The following is a 13,596-nucleotide window of genomic DNA, read 5'->3' on the forward strand; positions in this document are numbered from 1 at the left end:
ATTGCGTCCTACCTGACAGGTCGCTCCTACCAGGTGGCGTGGCGAGAATCTGTCTCCTCACCACGCGCTCTCACCACTGGCGTCCCCCAGGGCTCTGTTCTAGGCCCTCTCCTATTCTCGTAATACACCAAGTCACTTGGCTCTGTCATAACCTCACATGGTCTCTCCTATCATTGCTATGCAGACGACACACAATTAATCTTCTCCTTTCCCCCTTCTGATGACCAGGTGGCGAATCGCATCTCTGCATGTCTGGCAGACATATCAGTGTGGATGACGGATCACCACCTCAAGCTGAACCTCGGCAAGACGGAGCTGCTCTTCCTCCCGGGGAAGGACTGCCCGTTCCATGATCTCGCCATCACGGTTGACAACTCCATTGTGTCCTCCTCCCAGAGCGCTAAGAACCTTGGCGTGATCCTGGACAACACCCTGTCGTTCTCAACTAACATCAAGGCGGTGGCCCGTTCTTGTAGGTTCATGCTCTACAACATCCGCAGAGTACGACCCTGCCTCACACAGGAAGCAGCGCAGGTCCTAATCCAGGCACTTGTCATCTCCCATCTGGATTACTGCAACTCGCTGTTGGCTGGGCTCCCTGCCTGTGCCATTAAACCCCTACAACTCATCCAGAACGCCGCAGCCCGTCTGGTGTTCAACCTTCCCAAGTTCTCTCACGTCACCCCGCTCCTCCGCTCTCTCCACTGGCTTCCAGTTGAAGCTCGCATCCGCTACAAGACCATGGTGCTTGCCTACGGAGCTGTGAGGGGAACGGCACCTCAGTACCTCCAGGCTCTGATCAGGCCCTACACCCAAACAAGGGCACTGCGTTCATCCACCTCTGGCCTGCTCGCCTCCCTACCACTGAGGAAGTACAGTTCCCGCGCAGCCCAGTCAAAACTGTTCGCTGCTCTGGCCCCCCAATGGTGGAACAAACTCCCTCACGACGCCAGGACAGCGGAGTCAATCACCACCTTCCGGAGACACCTGAAACCCCACCTCTTTCAGGAATACCTAGGATAGGATAAAGTAATCCTTCTCACCCCCCTTAAAAGATTTAGATGCACTATTGTAAAGTGGCTGTTCCACTGGATGTCTTAAGGTGAACGCACCAATTTGTAAGTCGCTCTGGATAAGAGCGTCTGCTAAATGACTTAAATGTAAATGTAAATGTACAAGTTTTGTCAATTCAATTTAGTCATCGACTTTTGTTTGGAGCGTTCCTATCAATGTTGAGTATATATTTTGGTTAGGTCAGGGTGTGACATGGGTGATGTATGTGTTTTTGTACTGTCTAGGGGTTTTGTAGGTTTATGGGGTGGTTTACCATCTAGGTGTTTATGTATGTCTATGGTTGACTAGAATGGTTCTCAATTAGAGGCAGCTGTTTATCGTTGTCTCTGATTGGGAACCATATTTAGGCAGCCATCTCTTTGGGTATTTTTGGGGTTATTGTCTATGTGATGTTGCATGTTTGCACTCAGTTTTGATAGTGGTCACATTCGTCTTGTTATTTTGTTTGTTTGTTTAGTGTACTTCGTGTTTTCCGTCTTTCATTAAAAAGATGTATTCACATCACTCTGCGCTTTGGTCTCCTCACTACGACGATCGTGACACACTGCTTCTTATTGCTTGCACAAATAGCCTACAGCTGTGTCTGTCCGGAGCTCACTGGCAGCAGGAAACTCTGAGGGCCGAGAATACTTCATACAATGTTGCAAATTCGCTAGCACATGCTTTGGGCATGACCAAAGTTAATAGGTAATACAATGTTTCAAGTTCATTGCAGACAGGTCATGCGTAGCCAATGTGATTTACGGGATATATTTTTTAAAATCAGGATATTTTCTACCTAAAAGCTGCAATGTTTTTGTTTGTTATTTTTATGTAGGCTATTTTTAAACTTTCTTCCATCTGTTCTTTAATAGGTTGGGGAAAGGTGTCTTTTATAGTGATAACAAGTTCAAACAGGTGCCATTAATACAGGTAACGAGTGGAGGACAGAGGAGCCTCTTAAAGAAGTTACAGGTCTGTGAGAGCCAGAAATCTTGCTTGTTTGTAGGTGACCAAATACTTATTTTCCACCCTAATTTGCAGATAAATTCATTAAAAATCCTACAATGTGATTTCTGGATTTTTTTCTTCTCATTTTGTCTGTCATAGTTGAAGTGTACCTATGATGAAAATTACAGGCCTCTCTCATCTTTTTAAGTGGGAGAACTTGCACAATTGGTTGCTGACTAAATACTTTTTTGTCCCACTGTAGTTGATTTTATTAAAACACTTATGGTGTGTCTATAAATGGAAAAATACACTTAAGAAATTTTTGACCAATCGATTGGTCAAAAGAACAGACAATTTTCGGTCAACCAATATTTTGTTTTAGTTGGGGACAGCCCTAGAACACACCGCTGTTCTATTCCCGGTGCAGACAGTCCATCTGCAACACCTGGCAATCACAATACAAACTCTGCTTCTTTATCCAGAATTGGAATTGCTGTTTTTTTAAATCTAATTCTGAGAAAGGATAATGGGCTTTTCCAATGAGGTAGAGCACAGAACAGAAACTGTCACTACAAACTGGAAGAGACAGTGTATCATGGTTATCATTCATACCGAGACCAGATTAGATCATAAATGAAAGCAAACAACGTATGCATCATTGGTTATTAGGACTGCAGGTTTCCTCTTTTGGGGGCCTCATTTGCAAATGCATTCGATACTCCTCTGGTGAGTGGAGCTGTGTTCATTGAGCTGCAAATGGCTTATGTTTGATTAGCATTTTTTGAACAGTGAAGGTTCTGCGGCCCGTTTGTCCACTGCATGTTTACTGCCCACCTGTGTCTTGTTCCCTCGTCCGTGTTGTCTGGTTTTACATATGGCAACAGCTAATAATGTCTGCTGTTGTCCTATCATTGTCAGGCTGTTCAATTGCATGTGGAGATGTTTTTGAAGTGGTGTGTTGCGTTTGCACGAGATTTTGAAATTAAACTCTATATTAGTTTGTAAACCTTTCAAACAGACTGAAACATTTTATTACCAGACAAGGACATTTTATTATCTTGATGACAAAAATAAAACTCAACATTTCTGCTCTGCCAATATCGATACATTCAGCAGTGTCCGGAATCTCCCAAAAACTTAAAAGAAACATTTAGGCGGTTGCTTACAACTTTTGAGCTGTTGGCGGATTGCTACTGCTTATTAGGCTCTTAGGGTAGAGTAGCTATTAAGAGGACTAAGAAAACGTAAACTCAAATAACCAGCATGTTGACCTTAACTGACATGAATTCATGTCGGAATTAACTAACAAGCGGCATATCTAATTTGCTAAAATATCCTGTTCAGTAATTGGACTGATGTTCCATTTCATGTTTGATGTCATCTTTCTTCATGCAGCCACTGCCCATGTTTCTGAGATCCCAGTTCAATAAGGATTTTACATGTCAGCAGTTAAGGGTTCCGTTCCATGCGTAATACTCCTTTGATTCATGTGTCGATTGTCAAGCTAAACCATCCCTTCTGTTCTCCTAATTGCACTGTTTGTTATTTCATTATCTTTGTGGAGGCTTTTTCAAATGTTCCATAACCTGAAGGAAGGACTGAGGTCTGAACAGATAGTTCAGAGCTCCTGCTCTTTTCCTATAACCTGTAGGGAACACAATATATGGTCATACTTGGCATGTGGGTTTCTCACTTATGGGTGGCACAAACTGGGATATGGGGAGGGGACTGGCAGGGTATATGCAAATGAAATGCTGTACTATTTACTATAGTTTTTAAAAAGTGTGTTTTGCGGACAATACTGTAGTATTAACTACAGTGTTTTTTTCCCCTTCATATAAAACTAGTATTTACTATAGTATTCTACAGTATATGACAACATTCTATAGTAAGTACTACACATGATAGAGGGATACTACAGTGTGTAGTATAGTATTATAAAGTTTACAACAGAGTTATACAGTAAGTACTACAGTAGTTTGTAGTACATTTGAGTTTTTAACGTGTGTCAACACAAAAGATGACGAGAAGGCAACCGTAGTAAGCCTTACTGTGCATTTCTGCTGTGTTTGTCAGAGGGACAGAGCAGTGCTCTGTGATCTGACGTTACAATGTGAGATTCACATCTCCGATTGTGCTGCTCGTGATGAGAGCTGTAGAGGACTACTGAGTCATGCGGTGGTTTAACACGCAACTCTGTCGCCCCGAGAGAAGAGGCAGAATCTAGAGAGCAACGCCTCAGGGAAAGAATGCCATGCATTGGCGTTCTCTCTCTCTCTCCACACACCACCCTGTTTGTTCTCCCAGTTCTCTCCTGTTTTTAGAGGGTAGGCATATGTGTCCTCAGAGCAGAGAATCCTCCCTTTCAACCTTAGGCGAGGTGTCTGTCGTACATTCACTCAGACACCCAGATTGAGATCAGTCCAGGGGAGACGTCAGAGAGGTGAGAGAGATACACACCGGGATGCTTGGATGTGGTGGTAATAAAGTAAATATTGTTGATAGGCTTAAACTGTCTGGAGTTGACCGTCTGTCTGCATTTGCCCAACATGCTCAGTCAGACACAAGTGAAAGGCTTTCCTCCATTCCCATCAGTATCCTTCACTAGACCTTGAGCACACCTGAGTAGCAGGTGGGAGTCTGGGAAAGAAAGAGGGTGATATTGCAATCTATCAGAAGTGAGAGCTACACGCCTCTATTTCTTGAGCATTTGCTGCTCAAGCCTGCACCAATGTTATAGTGGGTTGTTCTCCGAATCATGGTGCCCAGACACTTTCAGGCTCTCAACATCAGTCGTTCTCTGGCAAGCAGCAGGTCAAGAACCTCAAATATATGCAAATGCACTTCCTGAATAAAGTGATTCTGATTCTTCCATCGAGGGAACTGCCATTAAGATCGAGTGCCACTGGAAGGTGAAGGCCATGTTTCCACGCCCCCACAACCCTGAGGCCCCCGCATATCAGCCACTTTTTCATCCACGCTACCGGTCCAGGAAACCAGTCAGTATGACAGCTCTTGTACGAAACAGTCTATGAGTTGACTGACAACATTTGAGTCTGGTGTGTCCTGCATACAAGATGGCCTTCCTCCTTCCTGACTGCTAAATATTTCACAAATGGCCAATAACAGCTGGGCACAGAGGCAGGGTGACTGATAAGCAATCTGGGGTGAGAGAGAGAGGGAGAGAGAGAGAGAGAGAGAGGGCTATGTATGAGGTGGAGAGTGAGAGAGTAAAATGAAGGGAGAGATATGAGGGAATTAAATCTTCCCAGAATGATTCTAACCTTGCTTTTTAGCTTGGGAGCAGGGTCTGATTTCTACCTGGAAAAGTGTGCACATATCCAGCCAATCAGAAACATCACGTGTCAGTGTCACCAAAACCAAAACACAAGAGTCTGTGGTGTGCGACGCTAGCCAAGATCTATACTGGAACAGAGCAGACCCACAGTCACTTTCACATGGGCTGGAGGTTATTGTGTCTGGGAGTGGCCATTCATCAAGTGGACATCAGTAGAGCTGGGGTTAAGTGTAGAGCCTCATGACCTGAACGCAAAAGATGAACATAGCTGTGACTCCAGCTGATTTATTTCAATACACAGAGGTCCTATTGAAACACCTATCACCCTGACAAGAAGCATCTGTTAAATAGCAACATCAACGTCATGCAACGCAAAGTGTCCATGGAATAGGACACATGCTGATTATGACAGATAATGAGGAAACGCATGACAGTTCTCTTGCAGTTTGTCTATCCGCCCATTTCCCATGATCAAATTAAATGATATGGGGTACAAAACAGTAGATACTGCATGACAATATGAATTTTCTGTGACATCAAGAAACCATTCAGCCTTGCTGACACACAAACACACACACACACACACACACACACACACACACACACACACACACACACACACACACACACCATCATCAAATATGTTTTTGATGCCTCATTGCATTGGTGAGGTATGCAAAGTTCTGAAAGGAATTGGGACTCGTAGTAATCTACACCCTATGACATACACCCACTTCCAATGGACAGTATACACTGTGTGGTTACTAGTTAACAAACTAGGACATCCTAGAATGTCCAGTTGTATGCCGCTTTCATTGAATACATGTTTAACGGACTCTCAGAAGTTACAATGAATCACCACCGCTCACTCTCCAGATGACATTGTGAAATTACGAGCAGGTAATACAGTGGCTTGTTATTTCCCATAAACTCTCGTTTAATTTAGAAAGTGTAGGCTAAATCCTGAGCTCTGAGAGGCATTTTAGAAATGAGAAATGCTTATTTGCCTTATTTGGCAACCCTGGTTATACAGTAGAGACCAATCTCTGGTAAAGGGGCCATAGAGTACACATAGTATTCACAGATCATTTAAAAAAAAATTGAAGTACCCTTCACCCTGTCACCTGAATGCAGGTGTCTCAAATATGAAATGGATAAGAGGTCCTTGGCACAAGGGAAAAGTGCACTTGAGTAAGTATGTGTGCCAAATTGCTTACACAAGCACCTGGATGTCAGACGGAGCTGTTGTACTGTGGAGGCTAAAGCCAGAAACACTGGGGAAGGAGTGGGAGTCAATTTAGTTTATCTTAACGTACTGAGAGCTGAATGGATCTTGACTACAGCAGGGTTTGATTTTATTTTTTAACCAAGTAAGCGTAAGATGGCTATCATTGTGTATGGCATTCGCCATACCCTAGCTCAACACCAACAATTTCAAATAGGCTACTAAAATCATTCCAATCCCGATCAAAAAGGAAATGCAGTGTAGCAAGTACTAAGGGGTGGCTTTAGAACCATGCGGATAGCTAAGAGCCGTGTTTAGCGGTAGAAGAGAGAATGTTTTAGGACCATACGGATACCTCTGGGCAGCGCGTCGAGGCAGCTGCTGTGAAGAGTGAACAGCATGACTTTTACCTCAGAACAGTGCAGAGATGATATATGGCTGTGTAGATGGCAAGGTAATTTGACTAGACATTGAAACTAAACTAGTTTGTTCATCCCCGTGCTAAGCTGCTACGTAGCATCTAATTGCTGTATGACACGTGTGTAGAATGTTAAAGCCTGACTAAGTAAGTCCCAAATAAAATGACCCTTTTTTCCCCTGTATTTATATACACTGCTCCAAAAAATAAAGGGAACACTTAAACAACACAATGTAACTCCAAGTCAATCACACTTCTGTGAAATCAAACTGTCCACTTAGGAAGCAACACTGATTGACAATAAATTTCACATGCTATTGTGCAAATGGAATATACAACAGGTGGAAATTATAGGCAATTAGCAAGACACCCCCAATAAAGGAGTGGTTCTGCAGGTGGTGACTACAGACCACTTCTCAGTTCCTATGCTTCCTGGCTGATGTTTTGGTCACTTTTGAATGCTGGCGGTGCTTTCACTCTAGTGGTAGCATGAGATGGAGTCTACAACCCACACAAGTGGCTCAGGTAGTGCAGCTCATCCAGGATGGCACATCAATGCAAGCTGTGACAAGAAGGTTTGCTGTGTCTGTCAGCGTAGTGTCCAGAGCATGGAGGCGCTACCAGGAGACAGGCCAGTACATCAGGAGACATGGAGGAGGCCAACAACCCAGCAGCAGGACCGCTACCTCCGCCTTTGCAAGGAGGAGCAGGAGGAGCACTGCCAGAGCCCTGCAAAATGACCTCCAGCAGGCCACAAATGTGCATGTGTCTGCTCAACCGGTCATAAACAGACTACATGAGGGTGGTATGAGGGCCCGACGTCAACAGGTGGGGGTTGTGCTTACAGCCCAACACCGTGCAGGACGTTTGCCATTTGCCAGAGAACACCAAGATTGGCAAATTCGCCACTGGCGCCCTGTGCTCTTCACAGATGAAAGCAGGTTCACACTGAGCACGTGTGACAGACGTGACAGTCTGGAGACGCCGTGGAGAACATTCTGCTGCCTGCAACATCCTCCAGCATGACCGGTTTGGCAGTGGGTCAGTCATGGTGTGGGGTGGCATTTCTTTGGGGGGCTGCACAGCCCTCCATGTGCTCGCTAGAGGTAGCCTGACTGCCATTAGGTACCGAGATGAGATCCTCGGACCCCTTGTGAGACCATATACTGGTGCGGTTTGCCCTGGGTTCCTCCTAATGCAAGACAATGCTAGACCTCATGTGGCTGGAGTGTGTCAGCAGTTCCTGCAAGAGGAAGGCATTGATGCTATGGACTGGCCCGCCCGTTCCCCAGACCTGAATCCAATTGAGCACATCTGGGACATCATGTCTCGCTCCATCCACCAACAGATGCACCACAGACTGTCCAGGAGTTGGCGGATGCTTTAGTCCAGGTCTGGGAGGAGATCCCTCAGGAGACCATCCGCCACCTCATCAGGAGCATGCGTTGTAGGGAGGTCATACAGGCACGTGGATGCCACACACACTACTGAGCCTCATTTTGACTTGTTTTAAGGACATTACATCAAAGTTGGATCAGCCTGTAGTGTGGTTTTCCACTTTAATTTTGAGTGAATCCAAATCCAGACCTCCATGGGTTGATAAATTTGATTTCCATTGATCATTTTTGTGTGATTTTGTTGTAAGCACATTCAACTATGTAAAAAGAAAAAGTATTTAATAAAAATATTTAATTCATTCAGATCTAGGATGTGTTATTTTAGTGTTCCCTTTATATTTTTGAGCAGTGTATTTCGAAAATACTCATTTGCGAGTTGGATCACTTCAAAGTGATCCAAATGTTCTGAGAAATGAAGACTATTCCATGCGAGGAATTGCCAAAAAACAGAAGATCTCGTACAACACTGTGTACTACTCCCTTCACAGAACAGAGCAAACTGGGTCTAACCAGAAAAGAAAGAGAAGTGGGAGGCCCCGGTGCGCAACTGAGCAAGAGGACAAGTACATTAGAGTATCTAGTTTGAGAAACAGACGCCTCACAAGTCCTTAAATGGCAGCTTCATTAAATAGTTTCCGCAAAACACCAGTCTCAACGTCAACAGTGAAGAGGGGACTCCGGGATGCTGGCCTTCGGGATGCTGCCTTTCTTTCAAAAACAAGGACATTTCAAAGCGACCCCAAACTTTTTGAACACGTGATTAACCTACAGCCAAATAAACATTCATGCACCTACTTGCTAACTTTTTTGGAGTGGCTAACTGGCTAATTGTTTTCCTCTTAGATGTTGAGTTTACTATTGCAACCTTTCGATGGCATATGTATTTTACAATTCAACCCTATGGTGGCTGAGGGTCGACTTTTCCAGGCAAGTTTTGGCACTGCAAGAGATCAAGCGGATAACGCCACTAACGTTACCTTGCACCGCAGTAGGCAGCCTATATTGTTGAACTTGTCTATGTATATTTGGAATTAGAATTAGAATTACATTTGACTGCTGTAGCATTCATAGCTGACTCCACTTGTACATTTGAATGTTAATCAATTGCATCCCATGTAGAACATTTAAAAAAATAAATGTAATAAACTTGGTGTTACAAATGAGGATGTTTACTACTACAGGCTCTACCCAGAGGTCAGGACCTTTATGGCACAGGGGGTAGTGCACACTTGTCTTGTTTTTCAGGGTTTCTGGTTCAAACCCTGCTCCCCCATAGCTACAGACAGTGAATTTGTAGGTATACTGTAATTGAGATTTTGTGTAAGTGTAGTAATGAGATGGGATTTGAAGGCAATTTATGGAAATCTAGTAACTTTTACGGTCACACAAAAAGTCCATCATACCGTGATGTCATTGTCCGTAAACTGACACTTCTACAGCCTCATCAATTTTCTTAAAATACATAAACAACCTGCTAATATGTATTCACACATATCATTAAGGTGTGCTTTTGGAGACGTTGTGGCACGTTTATTTACTTCCAGGTTACTCACAGAATCACTGGCGTTTTTGCGGAGCTGTTCCTCCTCTCCAACGTCCGCAGATTTTACTACCAGCTTCTCGAAGCATGCAGAGCCGAGAGAGGAGCTCTTCTGGTGGGACATGATTAAATGGGAGACGATGAGCTTCGGGCACTCGTGTCCCGTTAGCTCTGGCTTGCTTGCCGACACTCCAACCGCACCCAGCAGCTGTTGCATAGGTTGCCCGTTGTCGCTGTTCCCAGGGACCGCTGTACCGCCGAGTGACAGGTCGCCCGGGAAAGTCGACGGGGTAGAGGAGCAGAGATTGGGCTGTGAGGACGAAAAGACACGGTCCAACTGTTTCTTTTTCCTTTTAAACATCCATAACCCCGTCTCCTTTTTACTGTCGGGATTGCGACGTTCAGAGACCAATTTGGGACTCAAAAACGGTTTGGTTTTTTCTTGAAAATTCTTCCACATCCTCCGTTGATAGGACATCGATTCCTGTCCCTTCGTGGCGTTATCGTCCTTGTTTTTCTCCTCCATAGTGCCGGTACAACAGCCTGCCAGTCTGCGCGCACGGCGTCGTGAATGTCACCGTTGGCTGAAGATACTGCACTTCCACTATGATCAGTTTCCAGCGCCAATGAGCCGCACAAGACGCATGGGCTCGTGTAGATCTTCTGGATCTTCGTCATCCGCGAATGTGTGCGCCTGAAGTGTGAATTTCATGTCAAACGTGTTGTGTTGCGGTCAAACGGTAAATGATGGAGCGGAAGCGTTGCGCTTGCCATATACATGTGAAGTTCACACAGGCTGCATGGGCAGAAAAATCATCACCCCTCTTGGAGTCAGAATCAGATGGAAACACATAGTTGAACAGATGGCAACACACACTTTAACAGACAGCGCTTAATAACTTATGCGTTGGTAGTTAGTAGTTGCAATATACATTTCCAATAGAGATAGAGTAGAGAACTGAACATGAGACTGACTGGACACATTAAAATATTCAATGCGCCTCCCCCTGGTCAACACATGCCAGTGGGTTGAAGTTATCACATGTTCTGATTGCGTTTCATAATGCATTTTATGCCATTGACAAAGGCCAGTAGATTTTGTTTTCATTTTGCAAGAGAGGTGTGCGTGTGCATGCGTGCGTTTCATGAATATTAGCCGAATAAATTAGTCCTTTTGATGCCTTCCCCTCTGTTGTGAATGAATGCACTTTCTCTCTGAGAGAAGGGAGCTCACTCAGAGGATGACCATTTTGGGCGCCTCTAGATATCCTATTACATTTCTAGAGGGGCTATGTCGAAACCCTTGAAGTTGCAAAGTGGGCTGAAAATGGCAGACATATTAGTCAGGAAGAAATCCAAACCAGTCTCATTCGGAATGAATGGCAATAGAGGCATAATCCAGATTTTTACTCATGCAAGAAAATAAAACAATTCCTAATTATATGAGGGCAAACTCCAAGGTGCCCCAAGAGCTCAACCCCCCCCCTCATCTTGCGGGAGCTGCAGGGGAGTGTTGTACGCAAGTGGTTCAGACCACTCCCAGACAGTCCTACAATATTGCTTGAGAAAGCTTTTTGCTAAAAAGCTATTTTTCTCCATTGATGGCAATCTAATGGAAATCTATTACAGGGAGGTAATTTATTGTTACCCGGAAAGGATTTGTTATTGATAGAAAAATGGCTGCATTGGGCCTTTAAGCATGTTTAAGGTCAAGTTTATCATAAATATCAGCTGGAACAAGCAGATGTTTAACAAGTGCATCTGCATTTAGTCTTTTGAAATCCCATGTACGTATAATTCCACTTCCACCCTAGCCTTGTTTTAGCAGTTGTGTGACCTCTCTCTCTCTCTCTCTCTCTCTCTCTCTCTCTCTCTCGCTCTCGCTCACACACACACACCATGGCATGCAGCGTTCACACGCACCGAACTAAGGTAAAAAGAGACACTGACAGTGTAATCCTGTGGGATTGTCTGATGTAAGGAGAGGAAGCAGGTCTCAGGACTAGAGATCTTCACGGGTCCAAAAAGTTGGATCTGCGGCTTTTCCACTTGACCCGATATGCATAAATACATTTTCTTTAAGCAGAGACCCGTTCAGAATGGACCCGAGGACAGTCAGACCCAAAGGACAGTGGAAAACAGACCCATGCTGGTTTGGATCAGAGAGACCTGTTCAGATCCAAGAGAGAGAGAAAGAAACCTACTGGGCGCTGCCAGCGCCATCAACAAACAAGCCATATTGATCCATGATCCATAATTACGTGTCATTAAAAACTGGGTATAACAAATTACCACAAATGTGTTTCGATGTGTAGCCTATTAAAAACGTTATAGTTTATTGTTTTATTGGTTTTTACTTTCCTAAAACAATAGTTGTCCATCTCATGGTTCAGCTGTCGGAGATTTGAGCGATAAATGCATAGGCGTCCACTGTATGATATTCATATTCAAAAAAGTAATATTAAAGGAGACAAGCTTAGGCCTAGCTGAGGCACACACAAACACACACACAACCATTGCCATTACACCTAGATGATGGCATTAAAATGGGGATTGTGAGCATGAATATTGTATATGGTGCAGTCTGACAGGCCAAGGACCAGGATGTACATTTCTGTAGGTCATGATCCCTATAAGATGATCTGATAAACTGCTAAAGCACCTATCCACCCCTCTCACAATCCATTCATGAAACAACTCATGACACCTGAAAGTCAAACACACCCCAAGTACTTAATCCAAACTCCACGTCTAAATGAACAACTACAAGTCACATGTAAATGTTGTTTCTCAGACTATGGACGGTGCAGGGACTTGGAGACGATAGCAGCTCAGTCCCTGTGTTTCCCTCTGTCCCTCTGGAAAATGATCCACCATCTTTAAGGAAACAGGTGGAGGTGCATTCTTCATGGTCACAACTGCAACCAATCAGAGCTCACAAGTAATTCATTCAAACAGACAAATAAGCTCAGTTCCATAGTACATGGCTACTGTAATTCACTGAATAGATGTACAGTACCTCCACCCTGGTAACATACATATGTATAGGGTAAATGAGAAGGGGGGAAAAAATCACTCAGGAAGGTAGATATTTTTTCAACACAGTAATTTAGACTTGGAAAGGGGTAAATAAATTCAAGAGAATGTTGAGAAAAAAAAAGTACAGCCCAATAAAAAAAATCTCTTGGATTAAGAGAAGCTCTTAGACGGATTCATTTGGAGGATAGGCTAAATCAATCACAGCGCTAGTCGTCTTACTTTAATCAGCATGGGATCGATTGGAGGGCAAGAGAAAGAGACACGAGGTCAGCTTTTAAATCTGCACTGCGGAGTGTTGCATGTACTGGTGTTGAAACCATCTCCCACTAGACCTTTCTGCCATGGCCCAGAGGTGTTTGACTGGGTTTAGGGACGGGTTCGTATGCTAATCTAATCCCTTTCTCCATTAGATAATTATATGGGCAGAAGAAAGTTATCTTCAAATAAGAATGTTCCAATTGAATCACTTAATGTAATCACTAGCATTTCAGCTGGGGCAATTACAAGTATTTCCTCTGAGTAGATATTAACATTTGGTCTGGGAAAGGGACATTTTAAGCACAGGTTTGTAAATTGTGTAATTGGCTTTTTACAGATGTTAATGAGGCTCTGCTAGAGCAGCAGTTTTCAGTGAAGGAGATGCCATAGTTGAGCGCCAACAGACATGGAAACGAA

At 44.0% G+C, this 13,596-nt stretch overlaps 1 protein-coding gene across 7 annotated transcripts in view; it reads right to left on the reverse strand.

Moving 5' to 3' along the window:
- Nucleotides 1-10,722, reverse strand: part of mctp1a (multiple C2 domains, transmembrane 1a) — a 261,687-nt gene extending 250,965 nt beyond the window's left edge. For 3 of the 7 annotated variants that reach the window (XM_065026500.1, XM_065026499.1, XM_065026496.1), the window contains exon 1: nt 9,896-10,720. In XM_065026500.1, the coding sequence (XP_064882572.1) occupies nt 9,896-10,408 (513 nt within the window). In that variant the 5' untranslated portion in view covers nt 10,409-10,720. Of the gene's footprint in view, nt 1-9,895 lie in introns of all 7 variants that reach the window. The other 4 variants (XM_065026498.1, XM_065026497.1, XM_029677422.2 and 1 more) reach the window with 2 other exon arrangements.
- Between the last annotated feature and the right edge of the window lie 2,874 nt (nt 10,723-13,596).

This window comes from Oncorhynchus nerka, linkage group LG13, assembly GCF_034236695.1.
Source record: "Oncorhynchus nerka isolate Pitt River linkage group LG13, Oner_Uvic_2.0, whole genome shotgun sequence".
Lineage (NCBI taxonomy): Eukaryota > Metazoa > Chordata > Actinopteri > Salmoniformes > Salmonidae > Oncorhynchus > Oncorhynchus nerka.